Source organism: Megalobrama amblycephala, linkage group LG11 (genome assembly GCF_018812025.1).
Source record: "Megalobrama amblycephala isolate DHTTF-2021 linkage group LG11, ASM1881202v1, whole genome shotgun sequence".
Classification (NCBI taxonomy): Eukaryota; Metazoa; Chordata; class Actinopteri; order Cypriniformes; family Xenocyprididae; genus Megalobrama; species Megalobrama amblycephala.
In genome coordinates, this window is record NC_063054.1 from 4394098 (window position 1) to 4419403 (window position 25306).

The 25306-nt window shown below is 35.8% G+C and overlaps 1 protein-coding gene across 1 annotated transcript in view; it reads right to left on the bottom strand.

Annotated features, from left to right (window-relative positions):
• Positions 1 to 348: 348 nt before the first annotated feature.
• Positions 349 to 25306, bottom strand: part of LOC125278962 (rho guanine nucleotide exchange factor TIAM2) — a 63913-nt gene continuing 38955 nt past the window's right edge. Inside the window, exons 10-26 of the mRNA XM_048208405.1 lie at positions 22301 to 22468; positions 21949 to 22053; positions 21649 to 21727; positions 18753 to 18842; positions 18423 to 18653; positions 15142 to 15227; positions 9168 to 9356; positions 8969 to 9037; positions 8727 to 8852; positions 8274 to 8382; positions 7988 to 8167; positions 5202 to 5320; positions 4987 to 5095; positions 4830 to 4885; positions 3882 to 3972; positions 3495 to 3582; positions 349 to 1703 (exon numbers count right to left, since the gene is read on the bottom strand). Of these exons, the coding sequence (XP_048064362.1) occupies positions 1142 to 1703; positions 3495 to 3582; positions 3882 to 3972; positions 4830 to 4885; positions 4987 to 5095; positions 5202 to 5320; positions 7988 to 8167; positions 8274 to 8382; positions 8727 to 8852; positions 8969 to 9037; positions 9168 to 9356; positions 15142 to 15227; positions 18423 to 18653; positions 18753 to 18842; positions 21649 to 21727; positions 21949 to 22053; positions 22301 to 22468 (2457 nt within the window). The 3' untranslated portion in view covers positions 349 to 1141. The remainder of the gene's footprint in view (positions 1704 to 3494; positions 3583 to 3881; positions 3973 to 4829; positions 4886 to 4986; positions 5096 to 5201; positions 5321 to 7987; positions 8168 to 8273; positions 8383 to 8726; positions 8853 to 8968; positions 9038 to 9167; positions 9357 to 15141; positions 15228 to 18422; positions 18654 to 18752; positions 18843 to 21648; positions 21728 to 21948; positions 22054 to 22300; positions 22469 to 25306) is intronic.

Consider the following 25306-nt stretch of genomic DNA (forward strand, 5'->3'; position numbering starts at 1 on the left):
CAAAGATCCCTGGTTCCTGATTCTTAATTGTTAAGGGGGTGAATTATTTAAAAAAATATATATATATATGTTTTTGCTAGGCTGTATTTATTTGATCGAAAATACAGTAAAACATATATTATTACATTACATATAATATTATAACAATATATATAAAAAAATTCCACAATTTTAATGTAGTTAAAAATTTATTCCTGTGATTTCAAAGCTGAATTTTCAGTCTTCAATATCACATGATCCTTCAAAAATCATTCTAATATGATTCGATGCTTTGCCATCACAGGAATAAATTACATTTTAAAATAGAAAATGGTAATTTAAACTTGTTTTATTTACAATAGTACTGGTTTTACTGTATTTGGTGAGCATAAGTGATTTTTTTTCAAAAACATTAAATATATTACTGTAGTTCTTCCAAACTTTTGACCGGCAGTGTACTTATCAGTATTAAATAAGTATGTATATGTATATATCAAAAATACTGTAAAATCAAAAATACCGTAAATTTCTCTTTAACGCCGCCATCTTGTCTGACTGTAAAACAACAACAAAAATTTACACAGTAAAATACTTTAGTTTTCCATTGAAATAGTGATATGCCATAAAAACAATGCATTCTGGGTAATATTTGTCATTTTAAGAAAGAGGTCTATAAAAGAGGCCACTTTCTCAAAAAGACAAATAATATTACCCAGAATACTTTGTAATATACAGAAGTAATATACTGTTAAAAACAATGCATTATGGGTAACATTTGTCACCTTTAGGTTACTTTCTCGAAAACGACTAATAATATTACCCAGAATGCATTGTTTTTCTGATATATTAGCTACTGCTTCAATGGAAAATGGTATTTTACTATGTAAATTTGTTTAGTTTTTTTACATTTACTTTTTAGAGTGTGGATACTTACCTTGAAGATTACATGTGATGCTGCCTTAGAACTTGACCAAAGCAAAGTACCTCTGAGGACAGCATAATAATGGTGTGTGCCTATGATGATTTTAAAATGCTGTCTAAGTAGTCAGCTCACTAGATTTTACAGAGCTACAGATATAAAACGGTCTGGGTAAGAGCTGTTCATATCAAGGCACGAAAATCATGTTTTAGTGCATTTTAATGTTTGTAGCACCAACCTCCTCTACAGTGTGGGAATGGCAGCTTTTTGAATGCCCATCACTGTGTCGTAAAAACAATCCTCATTAACGACCGAACCCAGGCTCTGCACGCTGTAGTCCCTGGCCAGCAGGGTGTTGAGGTCCAGACCTGGAGTGTCATCCAGCAGAGTCACCTGACTGCCCTGAAGGCTACTGGTACTGCTCTTGCTCATGCCTTGGGGTTCTTCTACAAAATTCAGTCTCTGGAGTTGAGCTTCTAAGGCACTGGTCAGGGAGCACAACGTGGAGCTCTTGCTCAGAGTAGAGTTCTCGTCTCTAGAGGGTCTGAGCAAGCGGCTAGGGAGGGGAGGCTCAGAATGAGCGTATCCGTCAAGCAGTCTGCCCTCATCTGAGTCTAAAGTTTTTGGCTGTGGCGGCAGCCTCTGCCAGGAGTTTGTTCTTAGTGCTCCTGGGTGGCTTCTCCTGGGGAAGGTGAAGTTAGAATTTAAATCTTTGAATCGGCGCTCAACTGGAGCCGTCCGCTTGGCGTTCTCTCTCAAGAGAGCACGGATGGCCCTCACTGCATTGGCCTTGTTCTCCAGATTACTGCAAACAAACAAAACAAGATGAGAGAATATTTAAAATGTGCTTAATAATGTATTGAAAAATGTGCTTAATTGTATTGAATGCGCACTTGTAGTGTTTCAAATCTTAAAAGTAGGCCTATATTTAAAAGGACTTGTAGATAATATTAATTTAATTTAAAAAAGCTGTTTACTGAAGTACATGTAAATAGCTTGATTATAATTTTGTAGAGTGTTTAAATATTACAATATTATATTTAAAGTTAACATATTTGAAGTGTCCTCTAAAATTACACATTTATTTAATATGAATTTAATTTCATTCCAGTTAACATGCTATTCAGTGTCTGAAAACATTACATTGTTTGCACTTAAGTATATTATTTTAAACTATATTATTCCCATAATAAGTACTCTTTTCTAAAAGTATGCTAAAGTTTACTTCTTTTTATCAAGGGATTACAGTGTTTTTACCACAGTTAAAGGGGTATTTCACTTCTGGTAAAATGGGGTTTCAATAAAACTTGGCGGAAAAAAAAGAAATCTGTACTGATTAGAGAAAACAGAGAAAAAGGTTGTTGTCTTCCATTTTTTAGGAAAAACTTCAACACCCATAATGCACTGAACACGTGCCATCCAAAGCCACTCCTACCAGTCTGCTATGGATATGCCTACCGAAGTCAAATACTTCCTTGCTTTAGTAGGAAAAACTTCTTAGCAAACTTTTAGTCATAATGATTTAGACTAGGCAGTGCATGAAGGCTGCAAAGAATCGTAAATATGGAGAGAATGGCATGATGGAAAATCTTAAAAACCCTTTCAAATTGGGAGACTACGAACATTGTTTTAGGCCAAACAGAGGGGAAAAACCCTGAAAGAAACTGCAGTTCTGTCAGTTCCTCCCAACCGCCCGAAGCAAAATGCTGTTGCATTAGTGTTCCATTTTACCATAACGCTGTTTAAAGACTAGACATAGTATGATACAGTTTTCAGTGATAAACCTACCCTTACAATAACTGTTCTGTTAATAACCCTCTGTTGATCTGACTCAGACTGTCTGCAGGCGGGGATTAAAAAATGCGCAAGTATAATCTGTAGTTTTGAACTACAGATTGTACAGCTTTGCTGACAAAAAACGTGATTTTCTCTGTCCAGGTAACAAAAAACGAGTAAACACGCTTTTCCACTGCATGGTACAGCTTGGTATGGCTCACTTTTGTGGCCGTACCGATACTAAAATGTGAGATCTGCAGATCACTGATTGGTCAGAGAGAATCGTCACTACAAGCGTCACTGGATTTGCGACATGAGACACCAAACCCGCTAGATTTAAATAGTCAGCAACAGCCACCGCAGTATCATTCGTTCCCACGACTTGCTTTAAATGACCGTCGCATGCAACTTGAAAAAAGAAATGGCTGTATCGTGGTAAGTAGACAAGGTGGCGGTGCAGCTATAACAATCAATCTATAATCCCACCCATTTTGAAGCGGTACTAAACTGCGGTGAAAAAGCAAACCAAGCCAAAGTAAAGCGAGCTGAGCCGAGTCGTACGTCTATATAAGCGTCTATATACTACCGACAAAAAAAAAGTTTAAAAGTTACACTTTAAAGGGATGTTTGAGTCCTAAAAACTGCCTTAAAGCAATAGTTCTCCCCAAAATGTAAGTTCTTATAATCAATGACATTTCAAGTGTGAATTTTCATTTCTGGGTGAACTTTTTTTTTTTCTCATGGTAAATAAGTTTCCTTAGGTTGTATTTTATTTGTGCTGATTATTATTATTATTTATTTGACTTTCATTATCGGTTACCTGCTGCAGAGCTGAAAGAACATCTCTGGTCGTCCCTCCACTTCAGACTTAGTGTGAACAACCTCCCAAACACAAGGATTCTCTGACCCTGAAAGAGGCAGGAGAAGGGAGTTGAAGCAAGTTATGAACTGCATGTTACATTTTGGTAATGTATGGGTCTTTTAAAATGCCCTGAGACTTTAATGATATCCATTTTTTTTTAATGTTGAGCTCTGATGTGACATTTTTAAGAGGTTCTTTAAATTCTCCTTTGAATACCATATTTCTCTTTGGTCTGTCTTGTATCTACACTCTGCCAGAACCTGAGTTCCTCTGTTTAATCCATGTCAAACTCATGTTCAACAGAGATATCTCTTAGTTTACACAGGAAGATCAAGTTACACACACCTGCTGAATTTCCAGGTCGGACCTGAAGGGAGGATACAGGAATGAGCCAGCGGAATTTAAAAGGATCCAGATCCCCGGGCCGTGAAGAAGTCTAGGAGGAAAAACATACTTGCCTATGTTAGCCGTCAGTATAAAGCATACAAACAACAAAAACATGGCTGTCAATTTAATGTTACTTTAGTGAGATATAAAAACTAACACTGTTAATCATGCCCTCTGAGCTCGGACCCGCATGTAAATACAGTAATTTAATATTGAAGTATCATCCTTCAGCCTATCAAAATAAAACTAGTATATATTACTAGTTTTATTTTGATAGGCTGAAGGATGATACCTCAAGATCATCCTGTATATATAAAAATATATAAAATAAAACTTTTATTCAGCAAAGCTAACAAGTTACAGTAAAGACATTTACATTACTAAAAAAAAAAATCTATTCCAAATAAATGTTGTTTTGAACTTTCTATATTGTACATCAAAGAATTCTTAAAAAATGTATCATGGTTTTCCACAAAAATATGAAGCAGCACAACTGTTTTCAACATTGATAATAATAAGAAATGTTTCTTAAGCAGAAAATCAGCATATTAGTATGATTTCCGAAGGGTCATGACACTGAAGACTGGAGTATTGATGCTGAAAAATAAATAATATTTCAAAATGTATTAAATAGAAACAATTTATTTTTAATAATATTTTACAATATTACTGTTTTACTGTATTACTTGGTAAGCATAGGAGACTTCTTAATGTTTTTTTGTTGTTTTGTTGTTTTGTCTATTCACTGCTTCTGTACATTCATCTGCTCCAATAATGTTCTTAAATTGTGGAATTTCCCTATGCAAATACTGATATACATGAATAGTTCAATTAATAAACCATTTTTTTATCAATTGACAGGCCTAATAAAATACACCATGTGCTACTGTACATTCCACAACTCACCATTCTTTTCTTTAGCTTGCTTTCCCGATACACCAAAATGAGCGCTCTCTTGAAGACTGGGTGAATAAAAACACATTAGTGCACTGACCTTTTAATAACACATATATTGCATAAACCACAATGTTTTTATAGTTACAATAAATCAGGTCTGACTTACGGAAGAGGGTGAGTTCAGGGTCTTTTCTCATGCGGCCCAAAGAGGGAAGAGGGTTTTGCCAGAGTGCTGAGCTGTGAATGATGAACTCTCCCATGGAGATCTCAGTGACCTGAGTCACAGAACACATTGGTTTTATTTTAAGATCATAAGGGCAAAAATTAATAAATAATATGATCCTTTTATGCATTTAAATGTAATTCTAGAATTGTATGCACCTCCTTCTCAGGGCCACTCTGCTCTGCCACTAGTTGGTCAAACACTGTGCCGTAGTCCTCATAAATCTTCTGCATCTCATTTATGTGACTGGCCACCTTTTCCATGGCCTTTAACGCCTCTGCACCAGGAAAAGAAAAAAAAAAACAGAAAGGAGACAGTTTATTTCAAACCAATAACTTACTCAATTCACAATTGACCCTTCGCAAAGACCCGCCCCCCCTTAGTTACTGTTGCTTTGTCCGACAAGTCCATGGCGCTGTCATGCCACACAGAGTGAAAAATACATCACAGAGCAAAGAGGACACTGACAACACGTCGACAGACAAGACAGAGCAGGTTACTTATGATATTAAACAAAGTCCCAGCTTTCAAATTATGTAATTTTTTAAGAAATTCGAACAATAAAAACCCTTTTGTGGCTCTTTAATGTGTTGCGACAGATTGCTGTAGCGCCTCAAGCTCAAGCGGCTCATGAACCGATCATCTCTTCCTACTAGTTAATTTATAGCATCAAATAAACATGAATGAACATGAGAAGGAATATTGTTTCAAACACAGAAAGACGTCAGTACACACCATTTTTCAAGTTCAAGTCCACCAAGGTTAATCTTCTAACTCCTGACTGCTTTGTCGGACAAAATGGCGGATTCGGCATTATGATTGGTTAGATCGCTTGTCAATCAAACTCCCGGCAAAGGGTCAATTGAATCGCTAATGGATTAAACACTATAGGGCATTTCACACTGTGCTTAAACCCAGGCTGTCTTCATTCTAAATCCCGCTTTTAACCCCGGATAAAGGAACATTTCACACTTGTAGTTAAGAAGTAGGTTTAACCTGAAATGATGCGGTGTTAGGGCCGGCTCACACAGAATGCATTTCTGCAGATCTGTGGAACGACAGAAAGCATGAGGTCTAAAGACACGTTCACCTTCTTATAACTTGAACGCTGTTTTTAGAAATGCCATGTCATGCAAAAGATACGAGACAAGACCGCAACAGTTAAAGACGTCCGTTTATTGCGTGTTTACATTGAAAAACAATGGAGATGTAGTGCAGTGGAATGGAAAAAAAACGCATTCAGTGTGAATGTTAGAATGTTAGAGCTAAATGTAGTTACACTTTATTTTGTTGATCCCCTTTAGACATTCTGTTGAATATGCATAACATTGCACCTACATGTCAACTAACTCTCATTAGAGTATTAGTTGAGTATTAGTAGACTTTTAGGGTTAGGGTTAGTAGAATAAGTTGACATGTACTTGCAAACAGTGTTGGGGGTAACGCATTACAAGTAACTTGAGTTATGTAATCGGATTACTTTTCAAGTAACTTGCTTTTTCAATTTATAACAAAATATCTAAGTTACTTTTTCAAATAAGTAACGCAAGTTACTTTTTCACATTTATTGACTAACAGCTCTTCTGTTGTTGTCTCCTATGTTGAGAGAAATAAGGTTTGTTTGAGCTCCGCCCTCTACTGTACAGGCGTAAATTTCCTTCAGCCTGAGGCTTATTTATTTCACTGTTGGTGTGAAAGGGCCTTTACATTTGCCAAAAATGTAAGCAAAACCAGCCCAGGTGAGAAAAAGTAACCAAAATGTAATGTAGCACATTACTTTCCAAAAAAGTAACCAAATAACGCAATTAGTTACTTTTTTAGGGAGTAACGCTATATTGTAATGCATTACTTTTAAAGGTGCCATCGAACGTTTTTTTACAAGATGTAATATAAGTCTAAGGTGTCCCCTGAATGTGTCTGTGAAGTTTCAGCTCAAAATACCCCATAGATTTTTTTTAATAATTTTTTTTAACTGCCTATTTTGGGGCATCTGGCGCTCCCCCGCCCACGGAGCTCGCGCTTGCCTTTAACAGCATAAATAAAGATCACACAGCTAATATAACCCTTAAAATGGGTCTTTACAAATTGTTCGTCATGCATGCTGCATGCATACATCGGATTATGTGAGTATTGTATTTATTTGGATGTTTACATTTGATTCTGAATGAGTTTGATAGTGCTCCGTGGCTAACGGCTAATGCTACACTGTTGGAGAGATTTATAAAGAATGAAGTTGTGTTTATGAATTATACAGACTGCAAGTGTTTAATAATGAAAATAACGACGGCTCTCTTGTCTCCGTGAATACAGTAATAAACGATGGTAACTTTAACCACATTTAACAGTACATTAGCAACATGCTAACGAAACATTTAGAAAGACAGGATCCTTTTAGGCTGCCCTTGTGTAATGCTTTGAACACGGGCTGGCATATGCAAATATTGGGGGCGTACACCCCGACTGTTACATAACAGTCGGTGTTATGTTGAGATTCGCCTGTTCTTCGGTTCTTTTAAACAAATGATATTTATATAAGAAGGAGGAAACAATGGAGTTTGAGACTCACTGTATGTCATTTCCATGTACTGAACTCTTGTTATTCAACTAAAAAAAAATTCAATTTTTAATTCTAGGGCACCTTTAAAAGTAACTTTCCCCAACACTGCTTGCAAAGTTACGTAGAATTGTCTGTTGGAGGAGCATCAAAATAAAGTGTTAGCAGATATTCAACAGAATGTCTAAAGGGGACCATCAAAGTGTTACCCTATACGCCTAGCAACAGACAGCCAATCGCTTGCCTCATAATCAGATGAGGGTTTAGAATGACCCAGGGTTCAAGTTCAAGTTTGAAAAGCCCTTTATTGTGCCTGAACGTGTTTTTATAAAATTGGAATGAAGTAAAAGACAGTCGAGTGAAAATTAGGTGAAGTATGCATCCGCACACCTGTGAGGTGGTTGCGCTCGTCGCTCTCGGGGTCGGTGAGAGACACCAGCTCCCTCAACAGCAGCGGGTACTTCAGAACCCTCTGCACAGGTTTAATGAGGTATGACTCCAGGGTGGACGAGTGCTGTTTGGTGGGGTTCCTCGCCTCCAGGAACTCTTTGAACGCCCGGTCTGTTTTTGCTGCCATCAGAGAATGAAATAAACCAGCTGCATCTTCTTTTGGCTCAAGATGCCAGTTCAAATATGCTATGAGACATGTCAGGTGAGGCTTATGTTTATGTTTTACCTCTTTCGAGAACTTTCTGCACCTTAATGTGATTGGCGCAGAAGCCGCTGTAAAGCTTAAAGTGATCTGCATAGTATAAGAAAGATCCGCCCAGGGAAAAAAGGAGTTTCTGGATGTGAGATTGAAAGAGAAAGACTCAAAATATGCCTCAAACTGAAAAACACTTCATTTGTCAAATGTAAATCAAGTTAAAGGTCTAACTCCTGCATGGCGTCTGACAGTGAGTGATAAACTTATTTAAGTTAGTTGCCAAACAACATTTACAAATTTTTCCATCTTTTCATTCATTGTTTTTTTAATTAATAACAACACAAATTTAAAATGCCTGACAAAGTACTTTTGGAATATCTAATTCTATCTTTTATTCCATTTGATCCAGACTAGGAATTGAATATTTCATTCATCAGAGGGTTAATCATAAAATTCTGGCTTAGTGTCACTACCATATTTTACCTTAAGTTTCTCTGGAGTCTCCAGTGCATGGTAGTCCGGTGAGGAAGTTGTTCTCTCCTCTAGGGTTTGTAGGAAAACCCTCTGGAAGTCCAGCATTTCTGGCAGGCTGCCGAACAGAGACTCCATCTACCAGAAAAGGAGAGAACTGCAATTATGGACATGATGTGCAAAAATAGCACATTTCTGACACAGTTTCAGTTGAGACAAAAAAAGACGACAATTTGACAATCACCAAAACGTACCTCATCATGACTAAGGAATGTTTCTCTTTGTAATGGCTTCAGATAGATCTCAAACAAAGATCCAAGGTCCTAAACAATGTGAGAAGCACATAATATGACAGTGTTATTACAGAACAATGCATTATGTGTTAATTATTATTTCAAATGTCCATACAAACAATGAATACACATTTAAAATACCACAGCTACGATTTTATACCTTGACATAAGATTTCTCTGTGTCCACCAGCTCTTGAATAACCATGCGCAGGCGCTCAGTGACAGACATGTGACGGGGAGAAGACCTGGCAAGGGCATTTTCATTGGAGTAAGGGTTCCTGTGGCCCTCTGGCATGAGAATGGATCCTTCAGGGAACGTCTGATAGAGATTACACACCGTCTCTGGGTTCTACAAGGTAAATCAAAGCAGAAGAACATTGTCTTTTAATGTCTGTTTTTTAATAGAGTGCTTCAGGGATGATGTATTTTTGTAGGCCAACTTGGAAGTTAGCATCACCCTGGTTCCCTTGACAAAAAGCCAATAACTTTTCCACTGGCTTTTTCAGAAGCTCTGTGAACAACAAGATCACGAAGTTCACGATTTCTTACATGTATAGTTAATCAAGATATTCTTCACAACCTTTATGAAACACAAACCTATATGAATTTTGAAAGTTACGCTATAAACAAACTACACCATGGTCGCATGACTTGAACACCATCTGACTGACATGTAAAGAAACCAATCACAGTTTGTTTTGGTCAGCGTCATGTTTGGGGTGTGAAAATGTAACGGTGATGTCTCTACAATAACAGACCAACGTGTAATACTCTTGGACATATTTTAAAGAGTCTATATGCCGTGAAGTGCACATACTTTTTAAAATAGAGTGTTTAGTTGATTCTGATAATCAGTTGTTGGCACAGATATAAACATGGCAGCTTTCTTATTCCATGAGGGGGTTTGGCATCATGACGGCTTTGTTTACAGGTAGAACGTCAAAGATTTTAACCAATTAGATGTCGACTTCGAAACTGAAGTGTGCCTTATGCATCAGACGTCCAGCCAATGGTCCGTGGGCTGAGGCTGAGACTAGTTGAGCTCTACCACAGACAAAATGCAAGTATTTTAAAACTCATTTCTCAATGAAAATCTTTCCATCTGCTGCTTAAAAATATCATTCTAAGAATGTGATGATGTGACGTTAATAGCATCAAACATCCTCAGTGTCATGATCACCTGCTGGAGTGCCCTTGACTGCCACCTGAGGGCACACTACAATGGACATTAATCACTCTTAGGACTCCAATTCCCATAACCCCTTGTTCTGGACTCATCGTCTCATCATTGCACCCAGCTGTTTTCTATTATGTTGTTAGTGTCTGTCTATTTATACCCAGTTTGTTTCTGTCTGTGTTACCAAGTTTTTGCTGGATTGTTATCCTGCACTTCTGAGCACTCTGGCTTCTTGTTTCTCTGTTTGGTTTTTGTTGTCTTGTTTGGTCTGATTTGTATGGATTTTGACCCTTGCCTGGCTCTAACTACGATTTTGGATTTCCCTTAAATAAACTGCACTTGGATCTCTACATGCAAGTCTCAGAACATCCGTGACAACCGTGTCTTGGCGACAAACCAAGTTTGAATATAAAGAGTTGGAGAGATTTGAGAGCTATGTAAAAAGGGAAGATTATTAGCGAATAATTTCATTTTCAGTCTATTCCCTCAAATAAACCTATTGTATGACTTATAGAACGATGTAGAATGTATAGAATATATACTGAAAAAAATGGGAAAACACAGATTGTCCGATTTACTCAATAAAATTATTTGTGAATCTTTTCTGTTATATTTAAGGGGCAGAGTTAGCATTTAGCATGCTAATATGTGCTGTTGCTCGCTACACGTTCGTTAGTTTGTAAAATTACTTGAGACTACTTAATTCGGTCACTTCAAAATATCTTAATTCAATTACGTTTAAGTTACGTGAATTAATAATGTTTGTGTTACTAACCTGATTGATGTGAAATCGAAGTATGATTTTTGGTAAATTAAGTCAATAAATGTGTTCACCTTACGTAATAAACATAACATTAAGTAAACTGCACATATAAATATTATGTATTATAATATATAATATTATATATTTAAATGATTTGTATTTACTCAAAGAAATTGTCAGCTTTACTTGAATTTCTTTTGTTCATACAACTAAATTGTAATTTGTACAAATTACTCAATATAGTTGCGTGGAACCACTTGACACTTCTTTTTTAAGTAAATCCAACAATTCATTTTTTTTGAGTGTGTGTTTGAAATATTATACACTGACTGAATCAAACTGTACTGGAATCAAAGGGATTTCAACACAGCCTGTGCTGGGCCATCACCCAAATCCTTTATGAATGATGCTCTCACACACATTCACTCACTGAATGCTGTATCAATGACCTGGTTCTTAATCAATACAATCCACCATTGCTGAGTAAAATAACCGAACCATTATAAACAGGCTCCAGCAGTGCCCGAGGGCAAGAAATGTTGACTCAAAGCTTGACTCAAAAATGCAAATGCTCTCCTGAAGGCTTTATCTCTAGAGCGCATGTGGTGCACCTTCACCACACTGCATAAAAAAACAGCATCACCGGTGAAAATTCAAGTCATTTGTCATCGTAATCTGTGCTGTCAGGGTGTAATAAAGTGCTGACAAAAGGATAAATCCCTCTGGGCAGCTCTGCAGAGCTACTCTCAGCACGTAAAGGACAGGGAAAATAACATTATAAAAACCTATATGAAATGTTCATTCTTTTCAAAACTCAATACAATCATAGAGTGTATGATTATAATGAAGTGCAACTGAGAGATTTTTAAGGTCATAGATAAGTATGTGTTTGTGAACGTTTCTCCTGTTTTTAATACAATGTACGATTAAGTAGGCTCATTTCAAGGCCTACAGTAATTACAGACCACTAGAACAAAAGAACATGAGATAAAATGGGCCAGAGTCTCTGAGTACATCCAATAGGCAGAAACACAAGTTATACAACCATAGAGGTAACACTTTATAATAATTTGTACTAATAACTTGTGCCATTTGGAGGACAGTGAGTCACGACGCAACTACTTTATTTCTTGTTGAAAATATTATTTCTAAGGATAACATTATTTAGTAGAAAATATTTGAGTTAAATGTATATATTAATTATATATTTAATTCTTCATGATCTCACACAATGTCTTCTAAATACAAAATGCTTTAAATATTAAGTTAAAAAAGGTAATTTAGATAACTACAAATAACTCAAATAACTGCCAGAAAGGATAAATATAAAAAGTAGTTTCTATAATAATATCTAAAAAATTACATATATACTTTTTTACATATATTTTTACATGTATAATTACATATATATATATATATTTTTTTTATAAAAAAAATTAGCAAGCAAAGCCAACTATTTTTAATCAAAGTACACCTTAAATGGGCATGTATTCCAGAAGAAATACATTTTCTTTTTAATATATATATAATATTTAATATAATATATATATATTGCTAAATATTTTTATGAAATATAATATATATTAATAATATATAAATTAAAACGTATTATTGTTTAATTTTCTTTAGTATAACATTTAATATGTACATTGATTACACCCTAAATGGCAAGTATTCCAGGAGAAATACATTTGTTATTTTATATATAAACAGTACATAATTCATCACAGATCAGAAGATCGTTTACATTCAAATATGATTATATATGAAAAAAATGTGAATCAAAATGCAATGCCAAAACAGAAAGTGCTGCCCCAAATGCGTACTACAAATGGCTTTTAAGATATTTTGGTATTTTGGTTCATTAGTTAACATTATTTATCTACATTAATTAACATGAACTAATAATTAACTGCACTTCTACAGCATTTATTAATCTTTGTTCATTTTAACATTTACTAATACATTATTAAAATCAAGAGTTGTATTTGTTAACATTAGTTAATGCACTGTGAACTAACTATGAACAGCTGTAAGATTAACAAATACAGTAACAAATGTATTGCTCATGGTTAGTTCATGTTAGTTAATACATTATCAAATGTTAACAAATGAGACCTTATTGTAAAGTGTTACTGATTTTTTTTTATATAATGAATAACATTTAGTATATTAATAAAAGGTATGAAGAGTTACCAAATGTGCACACAATCACTACATATCCACAGAAACAACGAAAAAAAGCCTGAGAAATGATGTCAGTACCATTGAGATGCACTCACACCTCGCAGACACATTCGTGTCATCCAGCAGCCCCACCAACATCTCCTTAAGGGTCTGACAGAGTGAAGACAGCTGGAGGAAGACACAGAAATCCTCTTCGTCTTCATCTGCACTGTTCTGACTCACCAACCGACACATGACCTCTGATCCCTCCTCTATACTGTATACGTACAACACGATAGACACCGAACCAAAACACTCTGTCCACTGCAGGTAGATGCTAAACTCTTTCTCACTCTCCCTTAGGAGTGTCTGTAAGCCTGGATTAACAGTTTAAATGACCACATGCAGCTCTGCCACTGACCTCCCATAAAGCAGCAGTGAAAATCACATATTTTGTTCACTGAGATGCTGTCCTACAGAAAACCTTTTTTTTTAAAGTCCCCCTGTAGTCAATAATTTTGTATAACTACACTATGAATGGTAATAAACAGCAACAAATCAAAAATGTCATCAAAATACAGTAAAGTAATATAAAAATATTATTACAATTTAAAATAACTGTTTTCTATTTTAATCTATTTTAAAATATAATTTATTCTTGTGATGCAAAGCTGTATTTTCAGCATAATTACTCCAGTCTTCAGTGTCACATGATCCTTCAGAAATCATTCTAATATGTTGATTTGATGATCAGGAAACATTTCTTATCAGTGTTGAAATCCATGATATCATGAAAACCATGATAAACCATGATTTTTTTCAGGATTCTTTGATGAATATTAAGTTTAAAAAAATATATTTTTTTTGTAACCATGTAAAAGTCATTACTTTCGACATTTGTGTAAATCTGAATATTGAAAATATAGATTTTTTAATAAATATTTAACATATTGCTGTGCTAAGCCTTACATACCATGCAGCCTAAGAAATGTTTCCAACGGTCCATTTTTTAAAGGGTTAGTTCACAGAAAAAAGAAAATTCTGTCATTCATTACTCACCCTCATGTCGTTCCACACCCGTAAGACCTTCGTTCATCTTCAGAACGCAAATTAAGATATTTTTGTTGAAATCTGATGGCTCAGTGAGGTCTGCATAGGGAGCAATGACATTTCCTCTCTCAAGATCCATAAAGGTACTAAAAATATATTTAAATCAGTTCATGTGAGTACAGTGGTTCAATATTAATATTATAAAACGACGAGAATATTTTTGGAGCGCCAAAAAAAAAAAAAAAAAAAACTACTTATATAGTGATGGTCGATTTCAAAACACTGCTTCATGAAGCTTCGGAGCGTTATGAATCAGCGTGTCAAATCAGCGGTTCGGAGCACCAAAGTCACGTGATTTCAGCAGTTTGGCGGTTTGACACACGATCCGAATCATGATTCAACACAAAAGAATCATAACGCTCCGAAGCTTCCTGAAGCAGTGTTTTGAAATCGGCCATCACTAAATAAGTCGTTATTTTGTTTTTTTGGCGCACCAAAAATATTCTCGTCGCTTTATAATATTAATATTGAACCACTGTACTCACATGAACTGATTTATGTTTTTAGTACATGGATATGGATCTTGAGATAATGAATCTTGAGAGAGGAAATGTCATTGCTGGCTATGGAGGCCTCACTGAGCCATAGGATTTCAACAAAAATATCTTAATTTGTGTTCCGAAGATTAACGAAGGTCTTACGGGTGTGGAACGACATGAGGGTGAATAAAAAATGACATAATTTTCATTTTTGGGTGAACTAACCCTTTAAGTGTACATTTAAAACATGCCAATGCAATTAAAGTCAAATAATATTGTTTGCACATGCCAAGTGTGCAGTAAGACCTGTGGAATTCTGTTGAGTACGGCTCTCTCTCCATCTGACCTCCTAACACCCAGCGTAATCCTGATCACACCAGCCAGTCTCTCAACACAAGCAGCTCACACCTCCTCAATCTCTGACATTCCCTCGGCTTACCTTTCCGCCGCGCTCGGCCTTATCGTTCACCTCCTCCAAAGCAGGCGCCACGGAGCCCTCGGGAAATTCCTGCTCTTGAGATGGATCTGAGGGAGAGAAAGAGGTGGGAAAGATGTTGTTGAAAGGGTAGGCTGTGTACATGGTGGGTCACTGTGATAGAGAGTGAAATAAACACACTTAAGGCTCATTAGCTCAGCGCACTCTCTCGGGAGAGGCTGACCCGTGCGAGCAGTTGACCTTTATTAACCGCCATTGATCTGAACTCAGTAAATCTTCATGCAGGTCCACTTTAGCAGAAATCTTGTGTCTGATTTTACAACGCTTGGCATTGTATCAAATAGGGAAAACTTAACATGTACTAGGTTTACAGTTAGAATAATGTTACAAAACCATCTACAGGAAACACCATCCTGCAGGGAATAACATTCTTATTGTCTGCGAAATGGCCCTGTGGTATAATAGGTTATGTCTGGGCATTTTGACAGCATCATGCTGTGAAACAAGTCGTCCGTCATTATGTTCTCATCATAAAAACAGCAGGGAGTCATTTCATTTTGTATAAAGAGCCAGGGGCCGCCCGCAGTCACAGCCCTCCACAAGCCCTGCAGGCAGTTTCTTCACTACTGCACATTCAAATTGAGGGGTAACCAAATTGATTTTAAATGCTATTTCCAAAATAAAAAATAAAATATTCATTCTTTTTTTTTAAGGAAAAATCAACTACAGGACCAATGATAAACACCCCCCATAAAAAAGGCATATGACACTTAGAAATAGTATGCAGAAATAAATAGACCCCTAATAAGAGTCAAACGGCAAATGAGAAGTGTCGCCCTCTGCAGGTCAGCAATGGCAATTACTGCAGCAATAACAAGACGCATGCAATTTTATGTGCGAAGATACACTGCCTGGCCAAAAAAAGTCGCTATTTAGATTTAAATAGGCAAATACTTAAGAGTCTATGACTGGATCATTATTGCAGAGATTATTATGTTTCTAGCATGTTATATATTTGGCAACAGTTCTTTTAACCCTAATTGATGGAGTGTGTAGTTTTTCATTTCTTAAACAACCATGTAGGAAGATGTATCATGGCCATATCCCGGGATGACTATGTCAAGATTCATCAGGCTCAAATTGTGAAAGAACGGTTGGGAGAGAGCATGAAGAATCATTTTCGCACACGAATTGGCACCTCTGAGTCCAGACCTTAAAGGGTTAGTTCACCCAAAAATGAAATTTTTGAAATGAAAGTACTTACCCTCATGTCGCTCCACACCAGTAATATATTAATTCATCTTCAGAACACAAATTAAGATATTTTTGATGAAATGCGAGAGTTTTTTTTTTTTTTTTTATCTCCCATAAAAAGCAATGAATTTACCACATTCAAGGTCCAGAATTGTAGTAAAGACATTGTTAAAATAGTCCACGTGACTACAGTGGTTCAACCTTAAAGGTGCTAAAGAGGATGTTTTGTTTTATACATTTTTGCAATATTACTTGAAACTGTCTTTACTAACTGATAAAACACTATTTATTAGGTGCACTGAAAGGAATAATATTAATATACATCATCTGTGCACGAGGTAGGGCCTTAAAAACTGAAGCCAATCGTTTACACGATCATCGCGTAAACGATTGGCCCTCTGGCTTGTCAATCACTGCCGTGACGTTCCTTGTGAGAGACGAGCGCGGCTGCGCGCTCCAGTAACTTTCCACACTCCACAGGCGCCGCATGCGATGTTTTTGTCCGGAGACAGGAGTAACAACTGCAGATTATGAGTTACCTGCGGTGAGTCCGACATAATGAATCCACTTGTGTTCCAATACTCGTGCACGAATTTTGGGAGGCGTTCCCTCGAAAGGAAGGGGGGTTGTTCTTACGCATGCGCTCATTTCAAAAACTCAGTAACAGTCTTTGGTTTCTCAGTCGACGAAAAGATCCTCTTTATCACCTTTAATGTTATGAAGCGACGAGAATACTTTTTGTGCGCAAAAACAAAAAAAATATCAACTTTATTCAACAATTTCCTCTCTACCCTGTCATTCTCCTACGAAGTATTAGGCGTCTCCTGCATCAGCATCACGCGCGTGGGTCGTGGTGCTCACGTGAACAGCGTCAGCCAATACTGAGTCGGCATTTGGATGTAAACACGGAAGCGCGCCACTGCATCAATTGCATAGGAGACTGACAGGGTAGAGAAGAAATTGTTGAATAAAGTTATTATTTTTGTTTTGTTTTTGCACACAAAAAGTATTCTCATCACTTCATAACATTAAGGTTGAACCACTGTAGTCACGTTGACTATTTTAACCATGTCATTACTACTTCTCTGGACCTTGAATGTAGTAATTTCATTGCTTTCTACGGGAGAATAAAAAACATCTCTGATTTCATAAAAAATATCTTAATTTGCATTCCGAAGATGAACGAGGGTCTTGCGGGTTTGAACAACATGAGGGTGAGTAATTAATGACAGAAATTTTTGGGTGAATTAACCATTTAAATTAATTGAAAGACTTAAGGATGTACGGGAGGAGACTTTACAGAGTGCTCAATACAAGATCCTGACCAAAAAAGATTGTCAATACAAGATCCTGACCAAAATGCTAGAACCATGCAAAAATGCTTGACTAACATGCTAGAAACATAATATTCACAGCAATAATGATCCAGTTATAGGCTCTTAAGTATTTGCCTATTTAAATCCAAACAGTGGCTTTATTTTGGCCGGGCTGTGTATAATCGCCATATACACTACCATTCAAAAGTTTGGGGTTTTATAGTAAGATTGTTTTCTTTTGAAGTTTTTGTCATCAAAGAATCCTGAAAAGAAATGATCAAGGTTTCCACAAAAAGTAAACGGTTGATAATAACAAGATTAACGTTATTTGAGCACTAAATCTATAGTCTCGCATAGCCAGAGCAGCTTTAATTGGATCACCCAAGAGGCCATCTGACTGACATGTAACCAATCACAATTCATTTTGTTCATATTTAGGGACGTGAAAATGTAACATCAATGTCCCTACAATAACAGACCGGTGTTGTAAAACTCTTGGACATATTTGAAAGACTATGCTGCAAACTTCACATACTTTTAAAATAGAGAGTTTAGTCGATCCTGATAAGCGCTCACTGTCACAGATATTAACAATATCTTCTTCCATGAGGGGGTTTGGCATCATGACGGCTTTGTTTCCAGGCAGAACGTCAAACTTTTGAACACTAGTGTTTACAGAAAAGCAATGCATTATAAAGACAGTTGCTGTCCTACCAGTGGTCAGCTGCTCCGGGTGAATGATGTCGCTCTTAGGAGGCTGAGGTTGATCAGGTTCACTGGGGTCACAGTCTGGCCAAATGGAGCACTGGTCGTCTGAGCTGTTCTCCTCACGTCTGAGGACAAGATGGAGATCTTGTTGGCTGAAGAAGCTCTGCATGAGGCCGAGGTCGAGAGAGGCCACACTCATGCCATTAAGAGTCAAGATCTCATCTCCTGCTCTCAGACCTGCAAAGACAAAACACATCATACAAATAAATCACAACATGATAAATCATTCATAACATTTAACATTTTATTGAGGTGAAGGAAATATTGAAATGTTACCTTCAATAAATGCCAAGCCTTCAGGATTCACCTCACTCACATAGACATGACTCTTCCTGGCACCATCCACATGGCCTGTGACCGCAAAACCTGCAGAGAGACGTCAGATTTAATAAATCATTGCTGGAATACTTTACATTATCAACATACTGGCAAATTTAAAGGAATAGTTCACAGAAAAATAGAAATTTATTCATCATTTACATGTCACTTCGAACATAAATAATGGAGGTTTCAGCAGGATGCCAAAGCTGAATTATTTTAATACTTAAAACTCATATGGGCCTGCATTTGTTCAATTATGGTGTGTCAACATCAGTGGCTTTCATGTGTCTTGACATTGACATCAAACGTGCCCTTGTGAAAAAGAAGTACACTTTTGCGTGCTTTTAAAAAAAGAGTACTTATTTAAGGAAATATTATACTTTAAAAGAATATACTTAAGTGTAAACTGAATATAATGTTTTGTGATCCTTAATAGTATGTTAATTGCAATTAAATGAAAACGTACATTTATATTAAATGCGATTATTTGAACTTAAGAGTGCTTTTTTGACTTAAGTAGGACTTCCTTGTTAGTAATTTCATAACATCACTTTAGCTACTGTCTTTGAAATATACTGTAGGTAAAGTGTACTGCCAAATTTATGCATTTATAGTAACTAAAATATACTTCAATGTCATTTCTATTGAAACTTGTATGTCAAATATTTGTAATTACACAAAGTGTAATGATGAAGTTGATATTAACTTTAAATGTTATATCAAATAACACAATACAGTTAAAATTATAATTAAGCACTTCACATGTGCTTTAGTATGCTAGTTAACACATTAAAATAAGTGTACCTCTTTAAAGCATGGCAAAAGATAATTAAATGTACTTTTAAAGTAAACTTTTAATTTCAAATGAATACAAAGTGCACTTTTTTAAAAGTGTTCTTAAGTGTGTTAAGAAACAGTCGTGAAAGTGTACTTGCACTTAAGTGGCTTTTTTACACCATCAGAAAAAAAGGTACGGCGCTTGTCACTGGGGCAGTACCCTAAATTACAAAAGTGAAAAAGTACATCTTTGTACCTTACTTACCCCTATGGTCCATATTAGTACCTTAAATGTACATATTAGTACTTTGAAAGTGCATATTTGTATCTTAAAGGTGCCATCGAACGTTTTTTTTACAAGATGTAATATAAGTCTAAGGTGTCCCCTGAATGTGTCTGTGAAGTTGCAGCTCAAAATACCCCATAGATTTTTATTAAATTAATTTTTTTAACTGCCTATTTTGAGGCATAATCAGAAATGCACCGATTCAGGCTGCGGCCCCTTTAAATCGCGCTCTCTCCGCCCCCTCCCGAGCTCTCGACTCTTGTCACTGCATAAACAAAGTTCACACAGCTAATATAACCCTCAAAATGGATCTTTACAAAGTGTTTGTCATGCAGCATGTCTAATCGCGTAAGTATGGTATTTATTTGGATGTTTACATTTGATTCTGAATGAGTTTGATAGTGCTCCGTGGCTAACGGCTAATGCTACACTGTTGGAGAGATTTATAAAGAATGAAGTTGTGTTTATGCATTATACAGACTGCAAGTGTTTAATAATGAAAATAACGACGGCTCTTTTCTCCGTGAATACAGTAAGAAACAATGGTAACTTTAACCACATTTAACAGTACATTAGCAACATGCTAACGAAACATTTAGAAAGACAATTTACAAATATTACTAAAAATATCAAGTTATCATGGATCATGTCAGTTATTATCGCTCCATCTGCCATTTTTCGCTGTTGTCCTTGCTTGCTTACCTAGTCTGATGATTCAGCTGTGCACAGATCCAGACGTTAATACTGGCTGCCCTTGTCTAATGCTTGAACATGGGCTGGCATATGCAAATATTGGGGTTGTACATATTAATGATCCCGACTGCTAAGTGACAGTCGGTGTTATGTTGAGATTCGCCTGTTCTTCGGAGGTCTTTTAAACAAATGAGATTTATATAAGAAGGAGGAAACAATGGTGTTTGAGACTCACTGTATGTCATTTCCATGTACTGAACTCTTGTTATTCAACTATGCCGAGATAAATTCAATTTTCAATTCGATGGCACCTTTAAAGGTACATATTAGCAGTTTAAAAGTACATATTAGTACCTTCGTACCTTAGGCCTTTGTACCTTACCAGTACGCCCCAGTGATAAGCACAGCACCTTTTCTTCAAAAAGTGTAAATTATATCATTATCTGCAAGTACATTATTTTTTTTTAAATATTCTTTTAACATTTGAAGTTTGCAACAAGTAAACTTCTATACAATTAAGCACACTTCTTAAGGCCCATTTACACCAAGGACGATAACTATAACGATAAAGATATAGCTCTAAAAATCAGTCTAATTATAAGAGAATAGCCATACCACATCTATAATGATAACGGAAGAGAGAAACGATATCGTTGGAATCACTTTCAGAACGATTTTTCCCAGCTAATGAATGATACAAACATTGACAGCCAATCAGAATCCATTATGCTTTAAAGCACTCAAGCATTTAAAGCGACAGATGACATAAAGCAGCGCACGCCTTAGAATAAACCGAACAATATTGTCCAATGGTGCTGATGCTAATATAGTTATCATTATAATTATCGTTCTTGGTGTGAATGGACCGTTATTTACCAAAGGTGGAGCAACACATCATGACACAACATATTTAAACAAACACAAATTTTAATTTGAATGGAATACAGCAGCTTGGATATGCTGCAATTTTTTGTTGTTCTTCTGAAGAACGTCATACAAGTTCTAAAAGTTCAATATGAGGGTAAGGAAATTATGTAAATGATATTAATTTGTGGGTGAACTATTCCTTTTCTTGTTGATCATGCTGTTACTCACCAAAGTCTATGGTTATGTCTGGACGGGACATGTTTAAGGTGAACACATTAAGAGGCCAAACTTCCAGTTCATCGTAGACCTGTTAAACAAGAGCAGAACATCATTGTGCTGTGTGATACAGAAAGATTTTTTAAATAACTGTGTAAAACAGAAAACAAACAACTTAGAGCAGTTTGGACCTGCTTAAATTCCAGTCTAGTTTTAGATGCCAATGTTGGTCTGGTTATTGTTGCAGTCAGTGCTAATACATATAGAGTTTAGCTTGAACAATCTGCTTTATACTGTGTGTTTTAGTCTCACCAGGGTCCTCAGCAGGTCTGTGGGCGATGGAGTGCTTCTCTCCACATCTTGTCCTAAATGTCTCCTCATGTGCAGGCAGTGCAGAGCCGGGTCAAGTTGCTTTACCTAAAAACACAAAAAAAACAACAACATCCACTATTATATTCATATGGTGAGCATTATGGAGTACAGAATGTGCATTCTGTGACAAGCTCAAGCTAGTCTGGATTCTTCCTGTCACTCCATGAGCTCTGAACTAGCCACAAGAGACCACAAAGGACAGAAAATTCAAAAGCATGAACTTTAGTTGTTCCTGTGTTTGGTTATTGCAAATTCAGGTCATTAGCTCTGTGAGAGGTGACTGCTGAATTACCTTGCACGCCAATGAGAGAACATCAGAAACCAGAGAGTCCTGTTTGACTGGCACATTGATGACCTGTCTGTCCGGCATGAGCACATAAGCCCGGCTTTCCAGACTGCAGTCCCAAGGATGACCTTCAGGTGGCACTGTTAAATGCAGTTTGGTAAACACGTCCAGCTTCTGCTGACAAGAGGAAGATGAAAAGAGTAGAAATAAAGAAGAACCAAAAGTGAATAAAGTTAAAGTATTGATAGATGGTAGAGTTCAAGTACAGTTCAATATTTTACTTATTTTTATAATTCTTTAGATTATACAGTTGTTTTAATTTTGCAATTTTTTATTATAAAATCACTACAGTATATCACTCTTTTAATGTATATTGTAATGACTGCTTAATTTCATTGAGTCATTTTAGACATTTTTTTTTTTTCAATTTTTAACAAGTTTCATTTAAAATTAATATTATAAAGAAAATATATTAAAGTATATTTTAGTTTACCATATATGCTTGTCAGTACAATCGGCAGTACACTTTAACCATATTTCAAAGATAATATAAGTAATTATGAAATTACATATAAGGATGTACTTAAATCCTACTTAAATTTCAAAAAAGGAAGTTCAATTAATTTAATTTAATATAAATTTAAACTAAGAAATTTTCATTTAGGCTAATTGTAAATAACATGCAATTAAAGGGCTAGTTCACCCAAAAATTAAAATAACGTCAGTAATTACTCACCCTCATGTCGTTCTACACCCCTAAGACCTTCGTTCATCTTCAGAACACAAATTAAGATATTTTTGATGAAATCCGATGGCTCAGTGAGGCCTGCATCTCCAGCAATGGTACTTCCTCTCTCAAGATCCATAAAGGTACTAAAAACATACTTAAATCAGTTCATGTGAGTACAGTGGTTCAGTTTTAATATTATAATATTATAAAGTGACATGAATACTTTTTGTGCATCAAAAAAAACAATATAAAGACTTTTTAACTATAACTAGTGATGGCCAATTTCAAAACATTGCTTCGGAGCGTTATGAATCTTTTGTGTCGAATCAGTGATTCAGATCGTGTGTCAAACCATCAAACTGCTGAAATCATGTGACTTTGGCGCTCCGAACCACTGATTCGATTCGTAAGGCTCCGAAGCTTCATGAAGCAGTGTTTTGAAACCGGCCATCACTAGATATTGATTATTTTGTTTTTTTGGCGCACAAAAAATATTCTCGTTGCTTTATAATGTTAAGATTGAACCACTTTACTCACATGAACTGATTTAAATATGTTTTTAGTACCTTGTATGTTTTTAGGATCTTGAGAGAGGAAGTGTCATTGCTGGCGATGCAGGCCTCACTGAGCCATCGGATTTCATCAAAAATATCTTAATTTGTGTTCTGAAGATGAACCAAGGTCTTACAGGTGTAGAACGACATGAGGGTGAGTAATGAATGACATTATTTTCATTTTTGGGTGAACTAATCCTTTAAGCATTCAAAAACATTACATTCAATTCTCACTTTGATATTTTAAATTATATCATAAGTACCCTTTTTAAAAGCATGTTAAATTGTACTTCTTTTTTGCAAGGGTGTAATGAATTAAATGTACAGATTTGATTGATTTTCATTCAACTGAGTCAAAACAATGTCAAAAACATCACCATTTAACAAAATATTTCACTATAAAACAGAAGATCTTAAATATTGCAGAGGTTTTCAGAAATCTCATCAATCCAAAATCCCACTCTATAAGTTGCATTAAACATCAAATATACTAGGAGATTGTAATTTTGTTACTTCACATTGTCATTTTGCTTTCAGTAAGGACAAGTTGTTTGATGCTGGAACACTGTGTTAAATTTACAGCTAGCTTTCACTCCTAAGCTTGTCTCTGCTCTTGTTCTGAGCCAGCATGCTGGGTCAAAGCCAGGTGCCAGCAACACTAATATGGATCTTTAGCACGTTCCTTATTCTGTGAGAGGGAGAAAGGGGGGTCACGTCCCTTTTCACTGACTCAACTCACACAGCTGTCACAACAACCTGCTGATCTGTTGACATTATGCAGTGCAAACAGATCAGGGGGTGGAGAAATCGCCCGAAATGGGGAGGATCTTTCAGTGTAATTCTATTGTCCTTCAGCAGCAGCCTTAATATGGGGATTTGACAGTGCAAAAGTTGTTAAACAACATAAGATGTCTTAAAAACTTTTGCAAAGCTATTTCTAATCCGTAGCTTGCTAAGGACAATCTACTGATAAGATAAAACAAACTTTCAAACTACTCTTTTTGAAAAAGCAGTTATTTTAAAAAGCAGCTAATTTAATATATATGTGATGAATTAATCAGAGCCATACCTGTATATATATATTCTCTGGTACAAAAAACAGTGATGTTTGTTGCATGGACAAAAGTATTAAGAACAAAAAAAGAACAACAAAAACAAAAGAATTACAGTGATAACACTTTAAAAATTATACACAAGGACTTCTGAAACAGTGATTTTGGACCAATGAGTTTTTACTCTGAGCTATCAAGTGCAAACTGTCAAAAATAGAAATAAAGTGCAAAATACATAATTAGGTGTCACTTGTGGCTGTGACAAAAAGTCTCTTGTGAAAAAGACGCATACAGTGCCTTTAAAAAGAGTACTAATTACGGAAATAATATATTTTAAAATAATATATTAAATGTAAACTGAATGTTATGTTTTCTGAAATGCATAACTGCATTGTATTATAGTGTAATGAAAATGTATTATAGTTTAAATGTATATTGAATGCAATTATTTGAACTTAAAGAGTGCAATTTTGACATAAGTAGTACATTCTTATATGTAATTTCAGAATTACTTCTATTGTCTTTAAAATATGGTTAAAGTGTACTGCCGATTGTACTGACAAGCATATATGGTAAACTAAAATATACTTTAAAATATTTTCTGAAACTTGTATTTCATGACTTATATGATATATTTAAATACTTTATAATATTATCAAAATAAGTGTACTTCAGA